The sequence below is a fragment of the Pristiophorus japonicus genome, chromosome 23 (assembly GCF_044704955.1).
Source record: "Pristiophorus japonicus isolate sPriJap1 chromosome 23, sPriJap1.hap1, whole genome shotgun sequence".
In the NCBI taxonomy this organism is placed as follows: domain Eukaryota; kingdom Metazoa; phylum Chordata; class Chondrichthyes; family Pristiophoridae; genus Pristiophorus; species Pristiophorus japonicus.
In genome coordinates, this window is record NC_091999.1 from 14,490,965 (window position 1) to 14,517,674 (window position 26,710).

Consider the following 26,710-nt stretch of genomic DNA (forward strand, 5'->3'; position numbering starts at 1 on the left):
ATTCGCGAAGTTACATTGATTTGTTGACTCTTGTTAGACGGGCTCTGAGTGGTACTTGCAACTGACCATCTCTCATCATTGTTTTGTTCCATTTTGCCCTCTACCTCAGTCTATCCGACGCCTGGTGTGGTTGTCCTGGCTTCTTTATCTCTTTTCAGGGACCTTTAAACAAAACTGCTGACTTTGGTTGTTTCAGTGTTACTAAGGTTAAGCTATAATATAATGCGTATAAGTATAAGTGTGTTATACCTTTATAAGCAAGTGTTACATACATAGGCAATTGATAAGTTCACAACCTTCAGCATAATTCTGACCCCCTATCTACAACCTAACTATTTATCCCTTACAATTCCCCTTAATGGCCCTTGGCTATATGCCCAAGATAGGCCATTTCGCAATTAATTCCACATGGGTGAGCTTCCAGGGTTGTCCTTTCACTTGGGTAGTGCGACTTCCCGAGCTCCTGGAGCTATCTGTTGGCTTCCCCATCCATACGATGTAAGTCCTTTCTACCGGATTGTCTGATTTCCCTTTCTTCAATGTTTTAACTATAGTACGGGCTAGGGCCTGCCTCTTATGTCGGTTACTGCTTTAAAAGGATAATACTATCAAGGTGAGTACCCTTGCACTACAACCAATACATTGAGTCCAGCATCGTTCGTGTACAAGTCCTTTCTAGCCAACATTTTCTCGGTGTTCGAATTATGTCCCGCCTGGGATATCCTCTGTTTCTTCTATCTTTCCTCCACTTGGGGTCTGCTCTATTCTGCCGAATTTCTGCCCCGCCTGGAATATCCTCTATGTTGTCGAATGGTGTCCACTTCAGTCGAGTTTGTTTCTCTTTCAGTTCGAGTATCGGTTTTCCTTGTGGCCCAATGGCCTTCGTATAACCTCCTCAGGTAATGTCCATCATTGTCCCATCGATCTTTCCTCCTTTATCTCAGGGGTTATAATAAACACGTTTATATCTGTCTCATCAAGTGGAGTGAAGCAGAAGTCAATATCCATAATGGTGCATGAGGTGTTCCTTTCTTCATTTCAGTTGCCTTGGTGCTCACACATCAATCTCCATATCCTCGTGGAATAGCGATAATTTAGTTGTAATTTGTTAGCGGGGTATTACTCAAAGTGCACCCGTCCACTTGGTTATATCCACAGTCATCTTTGATCATTCGTAGTGGATCTCGAAATAAAGCAACTTGGTTATTTTTATAACAATCTATATATGCTGAGACTCTTAGTACTGTAGTTCTCTTCAATTACATTTCTGGTTTGTCATCATACCGCACGCGAGTTTGATTCCTTATTTCTCCTACATTGTTTGGTGTTGAGAATCTCGCCTTGTCACATCAATAAAAAATAAAAAATCTATTTAAATGTCCGGTTACACAGCAGGCCTTTGGGACCCAAGCATGACTGTTTCTCTACACCTCGCAGGCATGAGTCATGTTTTTGTCTAAGATCCAGTTGGTAAATATACCGAGTGTTATCCAATCCGGCACCTTTCTATTCTGAAGCTAATCTATGTTATGTTGTAGTCCATTGAGCAACCATGTTCCATATTCTGTCCATACTAGTTCTGTCAGTATGGTTTTATTTAAGTTCCATTCTGCTCTATTCATTGAAAGTTCTGGCATGGTCTCGCAATGTTTGGGCCACTGTAATAATTCCCTTTCTGCGCCATTACCCAGTTGCGCCTATAACGTTTCATTATCCTCATCCCTTTCCAGCAATCCCTGCAAGGTTTGTGTTCGGGCATTAACTCACTCATCTATCGTGTGTAGGTCTATAGTGTCGCAACTCCCGCCGCGTATCCCGTCGCGTATTCTGCAGTGTATCCCGCCGCGTATTCTGCAGTGTATCCCGCCGCGTATCCTGTGTACCATGTACCTTTTCTAGTATCCCTCTTTTTCCCCAGTCCCGTTTTTTACCTGACCCTCTTTCCACAATAAACTTCATGGCTTTTGATTCAAGGCCATTAAGTGCTCGCAGGGTCAGGTTTCTATACAGGCGTTTACTGTTTAACCCGCAGATGTTGGGAATAGTTATATTGTTGAAATTTATGAATACAGTAATTAATCGCTGACATACCCTGAAGTGTATCTTATCCTTGGTCTGCCTTATCAATTTCTCTTTTGCCCCAGTGTTCACAGTTGGACAGGTTTGTGGCGCTAGGGGTGTGATGGTCGAGGCCCTGGTAGTGCTCACTGTTGCTAAAGTAGTGGATGGGGCCGTGTTGGTGGGTCTATCGCTGGAGATATCCCTCCACCACCATTCATAGATGTTAGTGAAATCTGCACCCCCTTCCCCGGGTGCAGTATGTTTGTCCCTCCTGATTATAAAACACACCGCGGTCTTAATCCCACTAATTATGGTCCTGTAATATTGGCTCATCCCCAATGTTGTTTCGTTTCCTTGTAACGTTGTTTTATGCCCGTTATTTAACTCTACTATTGCTCCGTCCATCGCCATCAGTGTTTTTGATGTTTTATTAAACTAATGTTGCCCAAGTCCCTGTAATATAGGCCGAGCCATCCCTCAGTCTGTTGTCCCTGATATGAGGCTGCGTTACTCCACGTTATTTCCACGAGCACTCGAGTCCTGCAAAAAGCAATATTTTCCGGTTGTCACTGGTTAGTTAGTGACCATGCTTTTTTAACTGGGTCCAGTGTTTCCACTTGCCGATACTCCTTATAAGTACCATAACTTACCATGATTACCTGATAGAGACCAATCCATTTGGATGCGATCCCGAACCTCTCTGGGGTAATCTCTTGACTGCCTATTTGGGGTGTTTGGAACTTGTTTTTGTTAGTGTCGTTCTCTAAATCCTTGATTTGCTGATCTCTAACCTTTGACTCTGAATCATGCAACTGCTTACAGAGTTCCATTACAGATTTCCATATTTTTTTAGTTCAAAGGGTATTATTCCTGTCGTCCGACTAGGGGTTGCCTTGAGCTTTATTTATACTCGGGGTATCCTGTCTACCCATCCCTTTCCAGTCTCATTGATGTGGGATAGTTTTTGCCTAATCCCTAGGCGCAGGCCTGCTTCATTATCTTCCCTGTGAAGTGTGAACCTTGATCTGAGTTCAGCTGTAGTGCCATTATTTCCTTTGCTCGGATCCTGGCCATGGTTTCTACTGAACGATTCCTCGTGGCGAAAGCTTCTACCCACTTCATAAACGTGTCTATTATAACTAAGCAGTATGTTTTCCCCTTGTTGCTGGATAATGGTCCAGTAAAATCTACCTGCAAATTTTCTCAGATTCCCTTCGGTCGGGGCTGATGTCCCATTCCGACCTTTACTTTCCCCCCTGGGTTGTATTTTGCGCATATCACGCACCTTCTGCAGAGGTCCTCTATATCTCTAGATATTCCCTTCCACCACCAGCATCTGGACATCGAGCTTATCATGTTGGTTCTACCAGTATGGAAATACCCGTGGTATAAATTTAATAGGCTCCCCTGGATGCATTCTGGGGCCACCACATTCCCATCTTTTCTCCATATCCCGTTGGTCCCTTGTTTGGCCCTCTCTGCTTCCACCCCTTCTGTTCCTGCGGAGTGGCCTCTCCCTGTACCTCAAGCATGTTTACTTCCTCTGGTCCAATTGTACATGCTCCGCCTTGGGCTTCCCTGGCCAGTGTACCTGTCTCTGCCACTCGGTTGGTTGCTTCATCTGTCCATGCATTCCCTTGTTCATACTGATCATTATTTTTTACGTGTGCTTTGATCTTTATTATCACACACTCCTGGGGTAGGAGGAAGGCTTCCACTAGATGTTTCCCAATCTCCTCATGTTTAATCGGCCCTCCTTCTGAGGTCATGTATCCCCGTCTGCTCCCGGCTATCATATAATCATGCACTACTCCGAAAGCGTATCAACTGTCTGTATAGACGTTTACTCATTTTCCCCTAGCCAGCCTCAGAGCCTCAGTGAGAACCACTAATTCAACCACTTGAGCTAATGGATTCTCTTCTAACCGTCTTTCCCCTTTGGCCTGACCGCTGCTATCTACCACGACCCATCCCCTCTGTGGTGTCCCATTGATATAGCACCGAAACTCATCTACATATAGATCCATGTCTGCCTCCTCAAGCGAGGTTTCACTTGCCTGACTACTTTCCTCATCTTCCTCTGTTGGGCTACACTGATGCTCCTCTCCCTCTGTAATGATCCACCCCTGCAGGCGTCTTTTATTATTGTTACCGTCCCGTTGGGTGGGGTGGGGGGGGGGGCGGCGGGAGAGGAGGGGGGAGAGCATTATTTACCACCTTGCCCTTTGTGCATCGAAAACTGTTTTTAGCCTTCCATTGTTAAGTAATTCTACTAAGGTATGCTGGGTTTGTAGAATAATGCATCCTGACATTATTATTGTTTCGTTAACTCTGATGGCCCCAGCCGCACAGTCGAGGGCAGCAACGCACCTGGACACTCCTGCAGCTACAGGTTGCGGTTTATCTGAGTAATATGCCACGGTCTATGCCTGTCCCCATGTAGTTGAATCACTACAGCATTATAATGATGGTTAATGTGGTAGGTATAGACGTGAAAGGGCCTATTCTGGTTTGGTAGTCCCAGGGCTGGAGCACTTGTGAGTTTGTTTTAACCGCACACATGCAGTTTCTTGATCTGGGCCCCAGTTTACTGGCTCTTGGGATGGTTTGACCTGGTCAATATAGGTTAGGCCATCTCGGCATATTCTGGAATAACATTTCTGCAGTAGTATTACCTGCCTGACCCCTTTCACGGTTCCTGGCCTGGGGATTGATTGAATTGCTTCCTTACTGTCCTCGGGCATCTGTCTCTTCCATTATGATATTATGTATCCCAGATATGTTACTTTGCTCCTTCCTTCTCCTACGTCTACTGGATCCAAAATCCCTGACAATATTCCATTAAATATGCTCCGGCTGTTATTGAATCCCTGTGGTACTCCTGCCATGTGTATTGTTTTCCCTTTACCGTGAAGGCAAATTTTCCTTGGGACTCTTTGTCTACGGGAATGGTCCAAGTTCCATTCGCTATATCCAGCACGGTGAATATCTTATGTTCTGGATCCAAGCCATTAAAAACTGTGTCCGGAATTGCCACTATTGGCTGTTCTCTGGAAGTCACCTTATTCAGGGCGGTATAATCGATAGTCAGTCGGTAAGACCTGTTGGGTTTCTTTATCAGCCACACAGGTGAATTAATGGAGGCTATTACATGTTTCAATACACTTTGCTCCTCTAATTCCTGCACTATCTGAAGACTGCTACCTCAGCTTCGGGTGTTAATTGGAACTGTCGGTGAGCTTTGTGTTCGGGTCCAGGAATTTTGATGGGTGATATCTCTGCTAATCCATAATCTTGTTTGCATTGTGCCCACAGAGTCGGTATAATTGGCACACGCTACCCCATACAGCCTTTGTTTCTCACTCGGGTTGGATTATGGTTGTTCCTACCACTCGTTGCTGCTGGTGTCCCGGGTGTTCGAACTTAATTCGGTTTTCGTGCTGATCCCCCAAAATTATCCGGTTATGCTGAGGATCTATCAGTACCCCTATCTCCCTTAATGTATCGATGCCCAATATGTTGTCTTCTGTATTCTGACAGCACCAAAACTGAGCAGGTAGCATTACCCCTGTACTTCTAACAACACCATCTCACTTAGGGTTGCTTTCTGATATCCCCCACCCTCTATTTGTAAGTTGACGATCCTATGGGTCAGGGGCAAATCTAAGTTGGGTGTTCTCGGGTTGGGGCAGTGATGGCAGTGGTACCAGTGGTGCTGGTACCTTTCTGAGCATGTCCATCAGATCTTCCCTGGTTAATGGTGTTTCCTTCTTTGCCTGTTGGTGACCTCGCCTTCCTGCGCCTCCCCCATTACTCCAGCAATCTTTGGCCAAATGTCCAAGTTTACCACAATTTTGACATCTCCCTTTAGAATTTCCGTGACCTCTGCTTTTCTGCGGGCAATCCCTACTGAAGTTGCAGTTTAAACATATCAGGTGAGCTGCGCGGGAGTGCGGCTCTTCCTCCTTCATCTCGGCTGCTACTGCTGTAGCTGCTATTTTCGCTCTTTTATGCCTTTGTTCTAACTTTAACTCCTCTGCATGTTCTGCCCATTCCAAAGTTTCATCATAATCATCTCCAATGTTAAATACACACTTAATTATCTTTTGATGTGCCTTTCATAGTCTATCCTTAAACATTTTCAAGAATGCTGCATCATTTCTGTTGCGGTCATCAGCCCCAGAGTGGTTTTTATATTCAATCCACTTTCGTTCCCCATACTCCCCAAACCTTTTGAGTCAAAATATTCTACTCCAAACTTTTGTCAGAATTCTGTATTTCTACTATTTTGCTTTAGCGGTTGGTAACTTATTCAATAGAATTTGTCTCCTGTGGGCTGAGGGACACCTCCTGTTTGGTAATGTGGGCTGCTCTACATCCGCTGGAGCGAATGGTGGTGGTGTGTATCGGTGTCACTGATAAATAGCCATTATCATGTGCCGGGGCCCCTCGACTCTGCAGTCATTATCCCTGTCTGATTGATTGTTAGGTTGGGGTTGTGGACTACACTTACCCACCGTGGGGTACACCGTAGGGATAGTGCACTGCACTATCCGTCTGGTCCTGTCTTTATCTCTTCCAGCTTATTTATCTTAGCTTCTAACTCTTGAATTTGTTTTGTTTGAGTATCTATCTGTCCTCTGTTGCAGGCAAGTATTATTGCATAGGCTTTCTTCGTTTTATTTTTATTCTGACTATCCCACCATGTCCTCTGTCTGTCAGGTGAGTCTTCTTTCTTTTATTAAGAAATCCAAACTAATAATGTCCAGTATAAATACAACAGCTATCAATGGAATGGGTTAACTCCACTACAAGTTTGTAAGAAGGTCTGACGTCATTACGTAACTTCGGGTGTTCATCTGAAAATATTTCCCCAAATCTTTGTGCTTTCAAAACTTGATAAGAAATTAGGAATCCATTAAAATAGCAGAAATTATTAGTAAAGTTGTCATAATAAAACCTTCTCAGCGGTAAAGGCAGCATTTTAGATTAAACTCCAATTTCTCTACACATCCAATTCAAATCCTTGCCAACGAGTTTTTCATTGATTTAAAGCGAGACCACACATTTTTATAGCTATTCTGTTTACAGAAATCCAATTTCCACGCAATCTATATACATTCCAGCAGTTTGTTTTTTTTACGATCCCGTTCACTGAGCAAATCTTGTGTTTTATTTCTCTCGGCACAAAATCTAATCTTCGGTGCCAGTCCATCTTTTTTAAGAATTCTGTAACTCCCAGTTTTTTCTTTCTGTGCTGAGTTCGCCTAGCTTACTACTTTTCCCCCTTTTGAATCCGAACGTAATCATTTTTTGATGACCTTACTCCAGTCCATAGTTAAACATCGTTGTTTCTCTTTCTCAGCACAAAGCTTTGTCGGGTTTAACTCGTAAGTTTTTATATTTAAACCAATATCTTTTTCACAGCCAATTTAAATCTCGTTTCTTCAAATTAGATTTTGTAATTTGATGATCTTCCTCCAGTCCATTTTCCTCAACATCTTTGTTTCTCTTTCAAGCTGCTGCAGCTTTCAAGTTCGCATTTGTATCTTTTGGTAAAAACAAACTGTCCTTTGTAAATTCAATTTGCTTTTCCAACATTTTTCTTTTCTTTTATTAATTTTCTATTTATTTCAGCTAGCATTTTATCCCACTGGCCAATTTTCTTAGGATCCTGGGGTCCCACCCCACTTTTTAGCTTGAATTCCTTCTTGCTTGCACTACGCACAATCAATACCAGCTTCACTGTGTTATTACCATGTCACGCTTCATGTCATATGCCGTATATTTCCTCTAACGATCGCTGGGGTACACTCTCCCTTTAGTTGTATTCCTTCTTTTTCAGGCAATACACCTATCCCACCCTTGGTTTTCAGCCTTCTGTGGTTCGTTATAACTTGTCCTGCAGCTTACCCCTTCTAATTCTTTATACAGATTACCTCCTTCCCCGTCAATGTTGCTCCTTTCAGAGTACAACACTGCATATCTGGTGCTATCCAAGTTCCTCCCTTCTGAATCAGATATCTTGGATATTCCTCATACTGTTTATGGATCGGATCTAACTCAGTCTTCCATCCTTGCAAACGATTCTACCCTATACACCGTCCAAGGTTTTGTTTCATTTCCATTTTTCCTTAGCAAAGGCAAGACCAATCCCACTGGTCTAATATCTTCACTTCTTTCTCCTTCCCTAGGGGACAAAATCCCCATTCCTATTGGCTGCATCACATCAAAGCCTGTGACTTTATTCCCCTAAACCATTTTCTCAGTTGTCCTTCATGAATAAACAAAGGGATTTGATTACTCTCTCTCTTGTCTAGTCCCTTCTGTACCACATTCATCATAAATGTCACAAAGGCTACACATGATACCTCCAGTAAGCCACATCGTGTTCCCATTCACTTTCTATATCTATTCTGTTTACTCCTACTAACCTTGCTGTGGCTCCTATTCTGAGCTATCCTGTCAGCTCTCACTTTCCTTGCGATTTAAACTGATTCTCCTTGTGTTCCCCATCTTCCTCATCCCTTGGTTCCTGTTTTCTATTCTTTACTAACACATCCTTTACTAATTCTCTTCCAATTTTGTCTATTAACTGTGAATATCTCCCTTCACATAATCAAGTTGAAAGATTCAAGCTCATGTTTAAATCTTTTGATTTTAATTCACAATTTAAAAACGCACATTGTTATATAATACATTTCCTGATTCAGTTACTTCTAGTCCATTAAAATGTGGGTTCTTTTACTGAATCGGACAGGTCAAGTTCTTTTTGTGAGGTGGGATGTCATTTTATTTAAGTCCCACATATGATGATCACTATCAGCATTTGTACTTGGTAAACCAATAGTGAACCTGCCATCATTACCTTTTTAGTTTGTATTGAAATATTTTATAATGGTCTTGAATTACTTATTGTCCTGGAGTGATACTAACTCTTTAAGTGAACACTATTAATTTAGTGTTTGGGGTCAGAGTGTGTCCCAACCCATCTGGTTCAGGGGAGTTTTCCTGGTCTCCCAATCTTCCCAAGGAGCAGGCTTCAGGGTTCTTTCTCTATTGCCACCAAAATTATGCTTTTGAGAGTCTCTGCCTCGGTTTATCACGGATGCCAAAACTAACCCTTTTGAGGTCCTCAGCTTCCTCCTGGAGATCGCCTCTCACTTGGATCCATGTTTTGTTATGGAGCCTGTGAGGTCTGGCCTCCTTATCTCCCACCTTCAGCTTGTACTTGATCTGTACACAGCCATGGCCACCTTGTCCAGACAGAGACAGGCTGATTTTTTTTGTTTTTATCCTCTCTACAAGCTTTCTTTGTTCAGTACTTAGTGGAGGCCTTGAAACTGATGACCATTCTAGCTGTAAGGAAATCCTAATTTGATCAGCATTCTCGCTACTGTTAATTCTAATGCCTCTATCCTGATTATTTCAAAGTCGGTTTCTCTATGGAGAATGTGTCACGGCCTTGATGGTTTAAAACGTTCTTCACTCTCCTGTGCCACATTAGCCATTTCATGTTGTGCTGTTGTCGATAACTGAGCATGCCTGAGACTCGTTCACACACACACGCAGCGGTATCCCAGTATCATGCCACATGTGACATCTGATCCAAGCCATTTGAGGTGATCTTATCAAAAGATCGTGGGGTGTCTGAAGATCTTTGCTCATCTCCCTCTGCACGGTCCCGATGTCTCGGGTAGTGGCCAGGTGATCAAATTCAGTTTTCTTATTGTTCAGTGTAGGCAATGACACAAACATCTCAGAGAAATCTTAGCAATTTCCTACACTTCCCTGACTTGAACAAGAATTTACATTAACACCAGATTGTACCCAGGTGATTTATGACAATTTGCCCAGGAACAATGAGTTAAGAAAAATTTCTATTTGGAGGTGTAACTTTCCTGTTTTTTTCTTATATCCTCACTCATTTCCTCTCATTACATTTTATACAGTGTTCACCATTTCATTCATGAGCCCGGAGGAACTTTACTGTCTGATACAATATTATCATACTGTCTTTTAAACATCAATCAAACATTCCCACTTGGTCCAAGTTTTGACCCAGTTTCTTTGTTTAATTTTATTTAACCAAACCTCTTCTTGGACCTTTTATTCTCCAAAATACGCCAGAGAGCAATTCAGTCTACAAGAGGAAGGATGTAGTTACCTTGAGCATAACAGTCACCCCCAAAAACTTATTTCTGAATACATAGTTTGGACAGAACCACAGAGACGGGACTTTTTCAAAAATAAAACTTAATTATCTCAATTTTCAGTTAAATTTTCCTTCCCATGTGTTTGACCAGCGACACTTAGCAATATATATATATATATATATATATATATAAAATCAGTTTTAATTTCACAAACAAATTATGCCCAGACTTTGTCATTTTACAAAGAAGACAAAAGTAACAATCGCGTTTGGATGCAAGTCATTTATCTTCCCCTTCGAGCAGTGTGACTTGGACAATAGGATTACATCGGATATACGACACAGAAACAGGCCATTCGGCCCAACCAGTCCATGCTGGCGTTTATGCTCCACTCGAGCCTCCTCCCTTCTTTCCTCATCTAACTATATCCACATAACCCTCGATTCCCTTCTCCCTCATATACTTGTCTAGCCTCCCCTTAAATGCATCGATACTATTCGCTTCAACCACTCCCTGTGGCAGCGAGTTCCACATTCTCACCACTCTCTGGGTAGAGGTTTCTTCTGAATTCCCGATTTGATTTCTTGGTGACTATCTTATGTTGATGGCCTCTAATTATGCTGGTCCCCACAAGTGGAAACACTGTGTCTACTCGATCAAAACCTTTCATCATTTTAAAGACATTAGGTCACCCCTCAGCCTTCTTTTTTCAAGAGAAAAGAGACCCGGCCTGTCCATCCTTTCCTGATAGGTATACGATCGCCTTTCTGGTATCTTCCTTGTAAATCTTCTCTGCACCCTCTCCAGGGCCTCCATATCCTTTGTATAATATGGTGACCAGAATTGCACACACAAAGTCTAACCAAGGTTCAATACAAGTTTAGCATAACTTCACCACTTTTCCATTCTATAACAATTCAATTCAATAACAATCAATCCCAATAATTTAACTCAATACTTTAAATTCTTAAGTCCAACTTTGTCAGCATGCTGCAACATTCGATGTCTGCAGATAACTGGAGATAATTTTGTTTTAACTGCTGGATCTTTTGCTATGCCATCAACCTCTTATCCAACTGGAACTGGCATTGCCTAATATGGTCGTCTTTGGCTACGGCATAGTCCAGAGACACAAGTCTGCATTTTCTTCAACATGCATCAACAATGTTGGAAGCACTGGTCTTCCTGTGACAAGCACAAACCACTAGTCTTTGAACTCTTCTTATTCTAACATAATATTTCTAATCTAAACATTCTATGATGAAAATATCCTCGGCCAGTTGGTTGCAAACACCAACTGCTGCTCAGTGAAATCTCTCTCTAATGATAACCACATTTTCCCCGATATGGAATGAACACCTTTCAGAAGCTGAATTAACCGAGTTCCCTATGCCAACACCCCTCTCATCTTCCATTCACTTCAACTGAAAGGAAAACGCCAGATTGTATCAGTCGGGATTTGAAAGATATTTACAACAGATGCTAGATATTCTTAGAGTTAGCATTGTTCTCTATTCTGTCTACTCGAGGAGTTTGATAACAGACTTTCTCCTGTGAATGTAGAGCTGGAATATTGGGCCGGGATGTATTTACTTGTTCATCTTGTTGACTCGAAACCGTTGGCAATTATTTGATGTGATCTGTATTTTCTTAAATACATTTCCTGAGTGGATTCAAATTTAAATTGAACCCAGGTTTGCAGGCGTGATGCTCCATTCACACATCGAAGGTGAGAGAGATGCTGTGGGGCACACGCTAAGTCCAGTATCTGAACGTGATTCACAGACTGGGTTTTGTGTTCAGGGCTCCCAGGCATGTTACCGACACCTTCCCACAATACCAAGGCTAGGAGAGGCACTCTGGAAGGCAAGGGGAACAGGCATTTGTCCACGAGAGTAACCGAAGGTAAGAGAACTGAAATAATCCAGAGTTAGAAAGGAGAAAAGGCCCCAAAATGGTGCAGTCAGTAACAGGACATCAATTAGTCTCCTCTTATCTTGGAACATTAAATGTCGACACACTCTGTTATTGAAACATCAAAATATTATATTCCAGCCCAGTTATAGGGTTATTATCATCAGAAACAAACTTCAACTGTCGGAATGGACACGATTCAGTCGGGATGTGATTAACAGCTGCAATGATAGCAGAATCCAACCACTGCAGTCACTTGTGAACTCGCTGGTGTCTCAGCAGGTGGGATGACCGAATGAATCGCTTCCCACACTCAGAGCAGGAGAACGCCCTCTCCCCAGTGTGAACTCGCTGGTGTCTCAGCAGGCTGGATGACACAGTGAATCCCTTCCCACACTCAGAGCAGGTGAACGGCCTCTCCCCAGTGTGAACTCGCTGGTGTGTCAGCAGGCGGAATGACTGAGTGAATCGCTTCCCACACTCCGAGCAGGTGAACGGCCTCTCCCCAGTGTGAACTCGCTGGTGTGTCAGCAGGTCGGATGACACAGTGAATCCCTTCCCACACTCAGAGCAGGTGAACGGCCTCTCCCCAGTGTGAACTCGCTGGTGTATCACCAGGCTGGATGAATGAGTGAATCGCTTCCCACACTCTGAGCAGGTGAATGGCCTCTCCCCAGTGTGAACTCGTTGGTGTGTCAGCAGGCTGGATGACTGAGTGAATCGCTTCCCACACTCTGAGCAGGTGAACGGCCTCTCGCCGGTGTGAACCCGCTGGTGTGTCAGCAGGCGGGATGACACACTGAATCCCTTCCCACAATCAGAGCAGATGAATGGCCTCTCCCCAGTGTGAACTCGCTGGTGTATCAGCAGGTCGGATGACCGAGTGAATCCCTTCCCACACATGGGGCAGGTGAACGGCCTCTCCCCAGTGTGACTGTGTTGATGAATTTGCAGCGCAGACAGATAGCTGAATCCCTTCCCACAGTCCCCACATTTCCATGGCTTCTCCGTGGTGCGGGTGTGCTTCCGTCTCTCCAGGTTGGATGATCAGTTGAAGCCTCCTCCACACACAACACGTTTACAGTTTCTCCCCGCTGTGAATGGTACGATGGTTTTTCAGGATGGGTAACTGGTTAAAGCTCTTTCCACAATCAGTGCACCGAAACACTCTCACTCGGGTGTGTGTGTCTCAGTGCTTTTTCAGTCACACTGATGTTTGTAATCTTTCCCCACAGACAAAACAAAAAAACATTTCTCCTTCCACATTCAAACGTCGATGATATTCAAGTCCTGATGAATCGAGTGACTCTATCTGATCACGACGTGACGTTTAGTTTGAGTTTCCCTTCTTCAAATCCTCCCCTTCTAACACCCTGCAAAAGGAGTTTACAAAAGTCATCACTGTCAGTACAGGATTGAAATTCAGAAGAGACAAATCTAGTTTCTATGGAACATTCTTTCCTTCTGCTGTGTGGTTTTAAGTATTGACTTAATAAAAATAATAAAGAGGGAGAAGGTAGGTTGAGAGTAAACTGGCAAGAAATATAAATACAGTCAGAGCTTCTACAGATATATAAAAAGGAAGAGATAGCTAAAATAAACGTTGGTCCCTTCGAGGATGAGACGGGGAATTAATAATGAGAAACAGGGAAATGGCAGAGACTTTAAACAAATATTTTGTTTGGTCTTCACGGTGGAAGACACTAAAAGCATCCCAATAATAATAGATAATCAAGGGGTCACAGGGAGCGAGGAACTTAAAACAATCACTATCACTAGAGAAAAAGTACTGGACAAACTATTGGGACTAAAGGTGGACGTCCCCTGGACCCGATGGCCTGCATCCTGGGGTCTTAAAAGAAGTGGCTGCAGAGAGAGTGGATGGATTGGTTGTAATCGACCAAAATTCCCTGGATTCTGGCAAGGTCCCAGTGGATTGTAAAACCTCAAATGCAACACCCCTATTCAACAAGGGAGAGAGGGAGAGAGAAAGCAGGAAACTATAGAGCAGTTAGCCTCACATCTATCATTGGGAAAATGCTGGAGTCCATTATTAAGGAAATAGTAGCAGGACATTTAGAAAATCATAATAGTCAAGCAGAGACGGCATGGTTTTATGAAAGGGAAATCACGTTTGACAAATTTGCTCGAATTCTTTGAGGATGTAACGAGCAGGGTGGATGAAGAGGAACCAGTAGCAGTTGTGTATTTGCATTTCCAGAAGTCATTCGATAAGGTGCCAGATAAAAGGTTACTGCACAATATAAGAGCTCACAGGGTTGGGGGTAATATATTAGCATAGATGGAGGATTGGCGAACTAACAGAAAACACAGATAAATGGGTCATTTTCAGGTTGGCAAACTGTAACTAGTGGGGTGCCACAGGGATCAGTGCTGGGGCCTCAACTATTTACAATCGATATTAATGACTTGGATGAAGGGACGGAGTGCACTGCAGCCAAATATGCTGCTGATACAAAGATAGGTGGGAAAGCAAGTTGTGAGGAGGACACAAAGAATCTGCAAAGGGTTATAGACAGGCTCAGTGAGTGGGAAAAAATTTGGCAGAAGGAGTATAATGTGGGAAAATGTGAGGTTATGCACTTTGGTAGGAAGAATAAAAAGGCAAATTATTATTTAAATGGAGACTACAAAATGCTGCGGGACAGAGGGATCTGGGGGTCCTTGTGCATGAAACACAAAAAGTTAGCATCAGGTACAGCAAGTATTCAGGAAGGCAAATGCAATGTTGGCCTTTATTGCAAGGGGAATGGAGTATAAAAGTAGATAAGTCTTGCTGCAACTGTACAGGGTGTTCGTGAGATGATTTTGAGGAATAGATAAAATGTCTAAGCATTGATAAATGCATCATCTAACATCTCCAACTGAGCTAATCTGCTCTAACTATGTCAGTATTTGTGTCAGCTGTGACTCAGTGGGTAACACACTTGCCTCTGGGTCACAAGGTTGTGGGTTCACGTCGCACTCCAGAGACATGAACACAAAAATCTCGGCTGATGCTCCAGTGCAGTGCTGAGGGACTGTTGTACTGGCGGAGGTGCTGTCTTTTGGAAAAGATGTTAAACCGAGGCCCCGTCTGCTCCCTCAGGTGGACGTAAAAGGTCCCATTGCACTATTTCAAGCAGAATAGGGGAGTTATCCCCGATGTCCTGGCCAATATTTTCCCTTAACATCAGTGAAGCAGATTATCTGGTCATTATCACATTGTAAATTGGTTGCTGCGTTTCTTACATTGCGATAGTGACTACACTTCAAAAAGAACTTAATTGGGGCATCTGGTGGTGGTGAAAGGTGCAAAATAAATGTAAGTCTTTTTATTTTCTATATGTCTTTTATTACTCTCTCTTCTCCCATTGTGCCTCCTTTTGTCTGCTGTCACTTCCCCACCTCCTCTTCCCCACCCAACTTTACAGTTCATTTCTTGTGTACATGGTCTCTCTCTCTCTCTCTCCTTTCCCTCACTCTATCGCTCCCGATAAGCTGTCCATCTGCCATATCTCCCAGTCTGATCAAATGCTCTCCCTGACCCATCACCATTTCTCCTTCTTTTACAGACAACAACAACTTTCATTTATATAGAGCCTTTAAGAACATAAGAGTTATGAGCAGGAGTAGGCCATACGGCCCCTCGAGCCTGCTCCACCATTCAATAACATCATGGCTGATCATCAACCTCAACTCCACTTTCCCGCCCGATCTCCATATCCCTCGATTCCCCAAAACACCAAAAATGTATCTATCTCAGTCTTGAAATAACACTGTAAAATGGCCCCTGGTGCTTCACAGGAGCATTATCAGATAGAATTTGACTCCGAGGGTCAAAGAGGCACATTTTAAAGAGGGTTAAAAAGGAAAAGAGTGGCTCAAGAAAATGTTGGTCCCCTGGATGATGAGACTGGGGAATTAATAATGGAGAACAGGGAAATGGCAGAGACGTTGAACAAATATTTTGTCACGGTAGAAGACACTAAAAACATCCCAATAGTGGATAATCAAGGGGCGATAGGTAGGGAGGAACTTATTACAACCACTAACAGTAATGAAGTGGTACTAGGTAAAATAATGGGACTAAAGGCGGAAAAGGCCCCTGGACCTGATGCCTTACATCCTAGGGTCTTAAGAGAAATGGCTGCAGAGTGGATGCATTGGTTTTAATCTACCAAAATTCCCTGGATTCTGGGGCAGTCCCAGCAGATTGGAAAGCCACAAATGTAACGCCCCTATTTAAAAAGGAGGCAGACAAAAAGCAGGAAACTATAGACCAGTTAGCCTAACATCTGTCGTTGGGAAAATGTTGGAGTCCATTATTAAGGAAGCAGTAATGGGACATTTGGAAAAGCATGATTCCATCAAGCAGAGTCAGCATGGTTTTATGAAAGGGAAATCATGTTTGACAAATTTGCTGGAGTTCTTTGAGGATGTAACGAGCAGGATGGATAAGGGGGAACCAGCGGATGTGGTGTATTTGGATTTCCAGAAGGCATTCGATAAGGTGCCACATAAGAGGTTACTGCACAAGATAAAAGCTCACGGGGTTGGGGGTAATATATTAGCATGGATAGAGGATTGGTTAACTAACAGAAAACACAGAGTCGGGATAAATGGTTTTTTTTCCAGTTGACAAACATTGACTAGTGGGGTACCGCAGGGATCGGTGCTGGATCCTCAACTATTTACAATCCATATTAATGACTTGGATGAAGGGACAGAGTGTAATGTAGCCAAGTTTGCTGATGATACAAAGATGGGTGGGAAAGCAAATTGTGAGGAGGACACAAAAAATCTGCAAAGACTCAGTGAGTGGGCAAAAATTTGGCAGATGGAGTATAATGTGAGAAACTGAGATTATCCATTTTGCCAGAAATAATAGAAAAGCAAATTATAATTTAAATGCAGAAAAATTGCAAAGTGCTGCAGTACAGAGAGACCTGGGGGTCCTTGTGCAAGAAACACAAAAAGTTAGTATGCAAGTACAGCAAGTAATCAGGAAAGCAAATGGAATGTTGGCCTTTATTGCAAGGGGAATGGAGTATAAAAGCAGAGAAGTCCTGCTACAACTATACAGGGTATTGGTCAGGTCACACCTGGAGTACTGCATACAGTTTTAGTCTCCTTATTTAAGGAGATATCCTTGCATTGGAGGCTGTCAGAGAAGGTTCACTAGGTTGATTCCCGATATGAGGGGGTTGTCTTATGAAAATAGGTTGAATAGGTTGGGCCTATTGGAGTTCAGAAGAATGAGAGGTGATTTTATTGAAACATATAAGATAATGAGGGGGTTCGATAAGGTGGATGCAGAGAGGATATTTGCATCCACTCATAGGGGAATCTAAAACTAGAGGACATAGTCTTAGAATAAGGGGCTGCCCATTTAGAACTGAGATGGGGAGAAATTTCTTCTCTCAGAGGGTTGTAAATCTGTGGAATTCTCTGCCCCAGAGAGCTGTAGAGGCTGTGTCATTGAATATATTTAAAGTGGAGATAGACAGATTTTTGAACAATAAGGGAGTAAAGGGTTACGGGGAGCGGGCAGGGAAGTGGAGCTGAGTCCATGATCAGATGAGCCATGATCTTACTGAATAGCGGAGCAGGCTCGAGGGGCCAAATGGCCTACTCCTGCTCCTATTTCTTATGTTCTTAGGGTCTTAAAGGAGGAGGGAGATGTTTAGGGAGGGAATTCTGGAGCTTAGGGCCTAGCCACCAATGGTGGTGTGATTAAAATCAGGAATGTGCAGAATGTGCAGTGCCAGAGATCCTGAAGGGTTGTAGGGCTGGAGGAGGTTACAGAGGTAGGGAGGGGCGAGGCCACGGAGGGATTTGAAAATAAGGATGAGAATTTTTTTAATTGAGCTTCGTGCCCAGTCATCATTTCTCCTTCCTTTACAGACGCTCCCTGACCACTCTCCATTTCTCCTTCCTTTACAGACGCTCCCTGACCACTCTCCATTTCTCCTTCCTTTACAGACTCTCCCTGACCACTCTCCATTTCTGCTACATTTTTTGAAATATTTAAAGAGTTTAATAAATCTTTGAAGGTCACAGGACAGGTTAACAAAGCTGTTAATAAAGCGTAAAGGATCCTGGGCTTTATAAATCGAGGCACAGAGTACTAAAGCCGGGAAGTTATGCTAAATCTATATAAAACATGAGCTCGACCCCAGCTGGAGGATTGGGCCCAATTCTGGGCACACTTCAGGAAGGACACAAAGGCTTTGGAGAGGGGATAGAAGAGATTTACTGGAATGGTGCCAGGGATGAAGAACTTCATTTATGTGGAGACTGGAGAAGCTGGGATTGTTCTCCTTGGAGCAGAGAAGGCTAAGACGAGATTTGATAGAGGTGTTAAAAATCATGAAGATTAGATAGAATAAATAGAGAAACTGTTTGTAACACTGATAACCAGAGGGCACAGATTTGAGGCGATTGGCAAAAACAGAGGTCACATGAGGAAAACCATTTTCCCACAAGGAGTGGTTAGGGTTTGGAATGCACTGCCTGACGGAGCGGTGGAGACAAAGTCAATAGTGGCCTTCAAAAGTGAATTGGACAAACACTTGAAGCAGAATGATATTGCAGGGATTTGGGGAAAGAGCGGGGGAAGCGGGATAACCGGATTGCTCCCCGAAAGTATCGGCGCAGACTCGATGGGCCGAATGGCCCCCTTCTGTGCTGCAATATTCTGTGATTCTAGAATTCTTTACAGACGCTCCCTGCTCAGTCACCATTGCTCCTTCATTTACAGACGCTCCCTGGTCCATTACTTTTTCTCGTTGATTTACAGACGCTCCCTGAGAGTTTGACACAGACACAGCGCATGCACTGACCGCTCCTTCGAGTTGGAGCGGACCTAGGACCCGGCAGGCAGGGGGAGAATGTTCCCCGGTTTATATCCCCCTCCCCCCGGTGTGGGGAGAATGTTCCCCGGTTTATATCCCCCTCTCCCCGGGTGTGGGGAGAATGTTCCCCGGTTTATATCCCCCCTCCCCCTGGTGTGGGGAGAATGTTCCGCGGTTTATATCCCCCCTCCCCCCGGTGTGGGGAGAATGTTCCCCGGTTTATATCCCCTCCCCCCCCCCCGGTGTGGGGAGAATGTTCACCGGTTTATATAACCCCTCCCCCCCCCCCCGGTGTGGGGAGAATGTTCCCCGGTTTATATCCCCCCCCCCCCCCCATGGTGTGGGGAGAATGTTCCCCGGTTTTCTCCCCCCCCCCCGGTGTGGGGAGAATGTTCCCCGGTTTATATCCCCCCTCCCCCCGGTGTGGCGAGAATGTTCCCTGGTTTATATCCCCCCCCCCCGGTGTGGGGAGAATGTTCCCCGGTTTATATCCCTCTCCCTGGTGTGGGGAGAATGTTCCCCGGTTTATATCCCAACCCCCCTCCCCCCGGTGTGGGGAGAATGTTCCCCGGTTTATTTCCCCGCCCCGGTGTGGGGAGAATGTTCCCCGGTTTATATCCCCCCCCCCCCGGTGTGGGGAGAATGTTCCCCGGTTAATATCACACCCCCGGTGTGGGGAGAATGTTCCCCGGTTTATATCCCCCCCCCCCCCCGGTGTGGGGAGAATGTTCCCCGTTTTATATCCCCCGGTGTGGGGAGAATGTTCCCCGGTTAATATCACACCCCCGATGTGGGGAGAATGTTCCCCGGTTTATATCCTCCCCCCGGTGTGGGGAGAATGTTCCCCGTTTTATATCCCCCCCCTCCCCCCGGTGTGGGGAGAATGTTCCCCGGTTTATATCCGGGCCCGGGGCTGCACTCGGTGTTGTTGCCCCCAGCGTTTCTTTAACCCGCTCCCTGGAGCTCGCTCACCTCCTGCGTCAGCGTCTGCCACCGCCGCCTGCACATGCTCAGCTCACACTGCCCGGGTAATTGATGGCAGCTCCCCACCAATAGGAAGAGTGGGGCGGAGCTGGAAGACCGAATGGGCAGTTGGTCCTCCAACCAATTGGAGTGTGTGAGGGGCGGGGCTTCCGACAGGCTGTAACTGGTGGGGTGCAGCAAGGATCAGTGCTGGGGCCTCAGCTATTTACAATCTATATTAATGACCTAGATAAAGGGACCGAGTGTAATATTTGCTGACGATACAAAGCTCGGTGAGACAGTAAGCTGTGAGCAGAACACAAGAGTGCAAAGATATATAGACAGACGATGTGAACGGGCAGTAAGGTGGCAGATTGAGTATAATGTCGGGAAATGTGAGGTTATTCACTTTGGTGGGAAGAATAGAAAAACAGAATATCTTTTAAATGGTGAGAAACTTTAAATGTTGGTGTTGAGAGAGATTTGGGTGTCCTTGTGCAAGAAACACAGAAAGCGAACATGCAGGTACAGCAAGCAGTAAGGGGGTGGAGTATAAGAGTAAGGATCTATTGCTACAATTGTACAGGGCCTTGGTGAGACCACACCTGGAGTACTGGGCAGTTTCGGTCTCCTTATCTAAGGAAAGATATACTTGCCTTGGAGGTGGTGCAACGGAGGTTGACAAGATTGATTCCTGGGATGAGAGAGCTGTCTTACGATGAGAGATTGTGTAGAATGGACCTATACTCTCTGGAGTTCAGAAGAATGAGAGGGGATCTCATTGAAACATATAAGATTCTGAAGGGTATTGACAGGTTAGATGCTGAGAGCTCGATTCCCCCGGGCTGGAGTGACTAGAACTCGGGGGCTCAAGATAAGGGGGAGGCCATTTAAGACAAGAGATGAGAAATTTCTTCACTCAGAGGGTTGTGAATCTTTGTAATTCTCTGCCCCAGAGGGCTGTGGATGCTCAATCTATTCAAGGCTGAGATAGATAGATTTTTGGACTCTCGGGGAATCAAGGGATATGGAGATCAGGTGGGAAAGTGGAGTTGAGGGCGATGATCTTATTGAATGGCGGAGCAGGCGCGAGGGGCCATATGACCTACTCCTGCTCCTATCTCTGATATTCTAATATTGACTCTAGATTGACTCTAAGGGGCTCTAGATTTATTAGTCCCACCCTTTATCTTAAGGGAACATACTTGCTCTGAACCCTCGTTATCTCCTTCTTGAATGTCTCCCACTGCTCTGACACTAATTTACCTTCAAGTAGCTGTTTCCAGTCCACTTTGAATAAATCACATCTCCGCTTAGTAACATTAGCTTGACCCCAATTGGGAAATTTTATTCCTGGTCCACCTTTGTCCTTTTCCATAACTACCCTAAATCTAACTGAATTATGATCACCAGCACCAAAATGCTCTCCCACTGATACCCCTTCCACCTGTCCAAGCTTCATTAATTAAACCTAAGTCCAGAATCACCCCATCTCTTGTTGGGCTTGCTACGTAATGGCTAAAAAAGTTCTCCTGAATGCATTTTAAGAATTCTGCTCCTTCAATATCTTTCACACTAATTCTATCCCAATTAATATTTAGGTAGTTGAAATCCCGACTATTACTGCCCTATTATTTTTGCACATATCAGAAATGTGCCGACATATTTGCTCTTCTGTCTCCCTCTGACTGTTTGGGGGTCTATAGTACATCCCCAGCAGTGTGACTGCCCCTTTTTTGTTCTTCACTTCTCCCATGTGGCCTCATTTGATGATCCTTCGAACATATCATCCCTCCCCACAGCTGGAATTGTTTCTTTAATCAACACTGCGATGCGCTCTCCTTTTTTTTATCCCCGTCTCTATCTCGTCTTAAACCCTGTAACCAGGAATGTTGAGCTGCCATTCCTGCAGTTCTTTTAGCCATGTTTCACTAATAGTTACAATATCATACCCCCACATGTCTGTCTGTGCCCTCAGCTTATCTGCCTTAATCCGTAGACTCCTTGCATTGGCATTGAAGTATTTCTAGATTGATTCCTGGGATGAGAGGACTGTCTTATGATGAGAGTTTGTGTAGAATGGGCCTATACTCTCTGGAGTTTAGACGAATGAGAGGTGATCCCATTGAAACACACTGGCACTGGCATTTAGCGCTGCCAAACTCCCTTATTGTCTATTTTCTAGCCTTTGTTTCCTGTGCCTTCCAAACACTAGCAAAACCCCCAGTGAGGATATTGTCCGGTCCGGTTGAGGTGCAACCTGTCCGGCTTGTACTGGTCCCACCTCCCCCAGAAACAGTCCCAATGCCTCAGGAATCTAAAGCCCTTCCTACTGCACCAAACTCCAGCCATGCATTCATCTGCTCTATCCTCTTATTTCTGTACTCACCAGCACGGGGCACCGGGAGTAATCCGGACATCACTGCCTTTGAGTTCCTGTTTTTTAATCTCTTTCCTAGCTCCCTAAAATCTGCCTGCAGGATCTCATCCCTCTTTCTACCGATGTCATTGGTCCCGATATGGACCACAACCTCTGGATGTTCATCCTCCCCCCTCAACAATGTCCTGCAGCTGCTTAGTGACATCCTTGACCCTGGCACCAGGGAGGCAACATACCATCCTGGAATCATGTCTGTGCCTGCAGAAGCGCTTGTTTGTTCCCCTATCAAATCCACCACCACTATTGCTCTTCCACTCTTCTTCCTCCCCGCCCTGTGCAGCTGAGCCACCCACGGTGTCGTGGACATGGCTCTGGCTGCATTCCCCAGAGAAACCATCGCCCTCATCAGTATCCAGAACTGAAAACCGGTTCGTGAGCGAGATGCACTCAGGGGACTCCTGTCCTACTCTTGCCCCATAACGCTGAAAATTTTTTCAACTCATGTTTGTCTCTTTTGATAGTTACAAGTGAATCTGCTTCCACCACCCTAACAGGCAGTGTGTTCCAGGCCAGAACATCTCGCTGCTTCATTAGTCCCCTCATGTAGCATCTGGTTCATTTGCCAATCACATTCAATCTGAGCCTCTGGTTACTGAACTTTCTGACACTGAAAATTGTTTCTCCTTATTAAGAGGATTGGCGGGCTGGAGGAGGTTACAGAGATAGGGAGGGGCGAGGCCTTGGAGGGATTTGAACAAGAGGATGAGAATTTTAAAGCCTGAAGCCACCAGCCGTCTCCCCCAGTGCAGAATGTGACTCACTGCTAACAGAAAGGATTTTTGTTTACTTCCAAAAGATGCATAATGAAGGGAAATCAATCTCTGTATCTTTAACTAACAGCGACATGAGGGAAATGAATGGCCTTTAAACACCTGGTCCACTTGGCACTGAAGTGTCTGAAACTCATAATAGGAACTCCAGGGGAACAAAATACTGACAAATGTTAAACAGTTTTGCTGACAAAAGAAATCTGGATTTAACTTTAAAAAATAAATTGTTTAACAGGGGTTCACACAGACTCACCTGACAGGCCGACTCAGGATCCACCCCTCAAGCACCGCGATTGGTTGCAGAACACGCTGCTCCCTGGGCTCTCCGGCCTCTGACCTCTCTTCCTGTTGGTTCCCAGGTCAATCAATCACCACTCGCCAACATTACGCTGCCACATTAAGTTAAAGGGCTCGGAGGAAGAAATAAAATGGGGCCGTGAATCTGAGTTCAGAAATAAAATTAGAGAAGCATAATTAAATTTATAAACAAAACTATTTAAATTCAAATCAAATGAATTGTTGCATTTAATACATCCTTCTGGGCCAAGTGGGAAACAAGTGATGTGTGGGCTGTGCAGAGTGTCTGTGCCCGGTTACACAGCGTGTCCCTGGCTCCCCGCTCCAAGTGCACATACTTCAGCTCACATCCAACTGACAGGATAAACCTCGCCCATCTAAACCCCAATCACACAAATAGCAGCATTTGATGTTCAGTTCTGCTCAATCTTTATAAACACTGGTTAGGCCTCAGCTGACACATTGTGCTCAATTCTGGGCACCACACTTTCAGAAGGGTATCTCCACCTTAGAGAGGGACCAGAAGAGATTTACTAGAATGGTACGAAGGAGGAGGGACTTCAGTTATGTGGAGATACTGGAGAAGCTGCAGTAATTCTCCTTGGAGCAGAAAAGGTGAAGAGTAGATTTGATAGAGTGTTCAAAATCATAAACGGTTTTAATAGACTAAATAAGAATAAACACTTTCCAGTGGCAGAAGGGTCGGTAACCAGAGGACACACAGTTCAGGTGATTGGCAAAAGAAGCAGAGGCGACATGAGGAATCATTGTATAAACAGCGAGTTGTTGCAATCTGGAATGCACTGCCTGATCGGGTGGTGGAAGCAGATTCAATAGTGGCTTTCATAATTGAATTGGATAAGTACTAAAAGGGACTATATTTGCAGAGCTATGGGGCAAGAGCAGGGGAGTGGAACTAACTGGATAGCTCGACCATCGAGCCAGCACAGGCACGATGGGCCGAATGGCCTCCTGCGCTTTCATTCTATGAAAATAGCGGATGATCTTATCCAGAATGCTGCGACCACATATCCCCAGAAAACCAAAACCGCCTATTTCCACCTGTGTAATATCGGCCGTCTCCACCACTGCCTCAGCTCACCTTCTGCTGTAACCCTCATCCATTCCGCGGTTAACTCTAGACTTGACTTTTCCAACACACTCCTGGCTGGCTTCCCACATTCTACCCCATGTAATCTTCACCTCATACAAAACTCGGCTCCCCGTGTCCTAACTCGCACCAAGTCTCGTTCACCCATCATCCCCTGTGCTCACTGACCTATATTGGCTCCCGGTTAAGCAACGCTTCGATTTCAAAATTCTCATACTTGTTTACAAACCCCTCCATGGCCTCGCCCCTCCCTATCTCTGTAATCTCCTCCAGCCCCACAACCCCCAGAGATGTCTGCGCTCCTCTAATTCTGCCCTCCTGAGCATCCCTGATTATAATTGCTCCACCATTGGTGGCCTTGTCTTCTGTTGCCAAGGCCCCAAGCTCTGGAACACCCTCCCTAAACCTCTGTGCCTCCTCCCTGAAAGCACTGACTCTGGCTTTATTCAGTTTCACACTCACTGGTTCCCCTCCCCTGAAGGTACTGACTCTGGCTGGGTTCAGTTCTACACTCACTGGTTCCCCTCCCCTGAAGGTACCGACTCTGGCTGGGTTGAGTTCTACACTCACTGGTTCCCGTCCCCTGAAGGTACTGACTCTGGCTGGGTTCAGTTCTACACTCACTGGTTCCCCTCCCCTGAAGGTGCTGACTCTGACTGGGTTGAGTTCTACACTCACTAGTTCCCCTCCCCTGAAGGTACTGACTCTGGCTGGGTTCATTTCTATACTCACTGGTTCCCCTCCCCTGAAGGTACTGACTCTGGCTGGGTTCAGTTCTACACTCACTGGTTCCCCTCCCCTGAAGGTACTGACTCTGGCTGGGTTCAGTTCTACACTCACTGGTTCCCCTCCCCTGAAGGTACTGACTCTGGGTGTCTGTGCTCTCATCGCCACTTTATACACTCTGACCCTCCCTATATATCTGTAATATCTCCCTGTTTTGGTGATGGGCTCTCCCTGACCACTCACTCCCTGACTCTCACCATTTCAGGGAATCATACGGCACAGAATGAGGCCATTCGGCCCATCGAGCCTGTCCGACTCATTGAAAGTCCCACTCCCTGCACCTGCCCCAAAACACCAGAAAATGTTCCCTTTGACCATTCCTGGTTTTGAAAGTTATTATTGATGTCCCAGAATTGAGGCCAACCCTCAATATCTGAGTCTAACTAGTGAGTGATAAAGGTTGACCAGAACTTGCTTGTTGTACTCTATACTGCTATTAATGCTGGAACAGATTGATCAGCGGACCCTGCCCCCTCACAGCTTTGTGTTCACCTGTAAATTGCACCATTTCCTTTAGAATGCGTCCCATTTTTCCTCCTTCCCAAATCCCAGCTGGCGGCCGGTGACCCCGCTGACCCCGGGCCTGTCACCGCGGGTCAAGCCCAGGGTCAGCCTCTGGGCTGTGATTGGCCCTGGGCCCTACACCAGGTGTTTATGACGCTCACCAGCTCCACGCGCGGCTCCAATTCCTGCCCCGCGCCGACAACGGACATCATCCGGGCTCCACCAACTGTCGCCGCCGCCGCCCGCACATGCTCAGTGCGGGAGATCCGGGCTCAGCCCCGCCATACGCACACTCCGATTGGTTGGAGGACCCACCGCCCGCTCGGTCCTCCAGTCCCGCTCCGCCCCACCCCCTGGGTGGCCGCAAGGCCCTCCCATCGCACACTCTGATTGGTTGGAGGACCAGCTGCCCGCTCGGTCCTCCAGTCACGCCCCCACTCCTCCTATTGGCCCGGAGCCGCCGTCAATCACCGTGGCAGTGTGAGCCGAGCATGCGCAGTGGGGCGGCTGTGTCAAAGGCAGCGGCTGAGAGATGGGCGGAGGGAGGGAGCGGGTTAATAAACCCCGGGGGGCTGTGGGCCTCAGGCCCCGAACAACAACCTGCGGCTCCGGCCTTTCCCCGTGCGGGGCCCCCGGGGAGGTGGGCCCTGGGCTCTGGGCTCTGGGCTCGTGCGTGGACCCCGGGGAGGTGGGTTCTGGGGCAGATTAGATTGTTAAACACACCCTGTCCACACAATGGAAAAGTATTTCAGGAACAAGTATTTCTGGAGAGACTTTTAATCCATTGAACATTTACAGATTTTTAAATTTGTTCCGGGCTGTGGCCGTCGCTGCCAAGGCCGGCATTTATT

At 45.5% G+C, this 26,710-nt stretch overlaps 2 protein-coding genes across 5 annotated transcripts in view; both read right to left on the minus strand.

Annotated features, from left to right (window-relative positions):
- The window catches only part of LOC139235632 (zinc finger protein 239-like), a 786,713-nt gene that overhangs the window by 394,553 nt on the left and 365,450 nt on the right, over nt 1–26,710 (minus strand). The window lies entirely within an intron of this gene.
- Nucleotides 12,279–26,710, minus strand: part of LOC139235305 (zinc finger protein 3-like) — a 69,931-nt gene continuing 55,499 nt past the window's right edge. For 2 of the 4 annotated variants that reach the window (XM_070866453.1, XM_070866449.1), the window contains exons 3-4: nt 23,415–23,603; nt 12,279–13,504 (exon numbers count right to left, since the gene is read on the minus strand). In XM_070866453.1, coding sequence (XP_070722554.1) covers nt 12,384–13,034 — 651 coding nt within the window. In that variant the 5' untranslated portion in view covers nt 13,035–13,504; nt 23,415–23,603 and the 3' untranslated portion in view covers nt 12,279–12,383. Of the gene's footprint in view, nt 13,505–23,414; nt 23,604–25,847; nt 25,932–26,020; nt 26,168–26,710 lie in introns of those variants that run through there. The other 2 variants (XM_070866450.1, XM_070866451.1) reach the window with 2 other exon arrangements.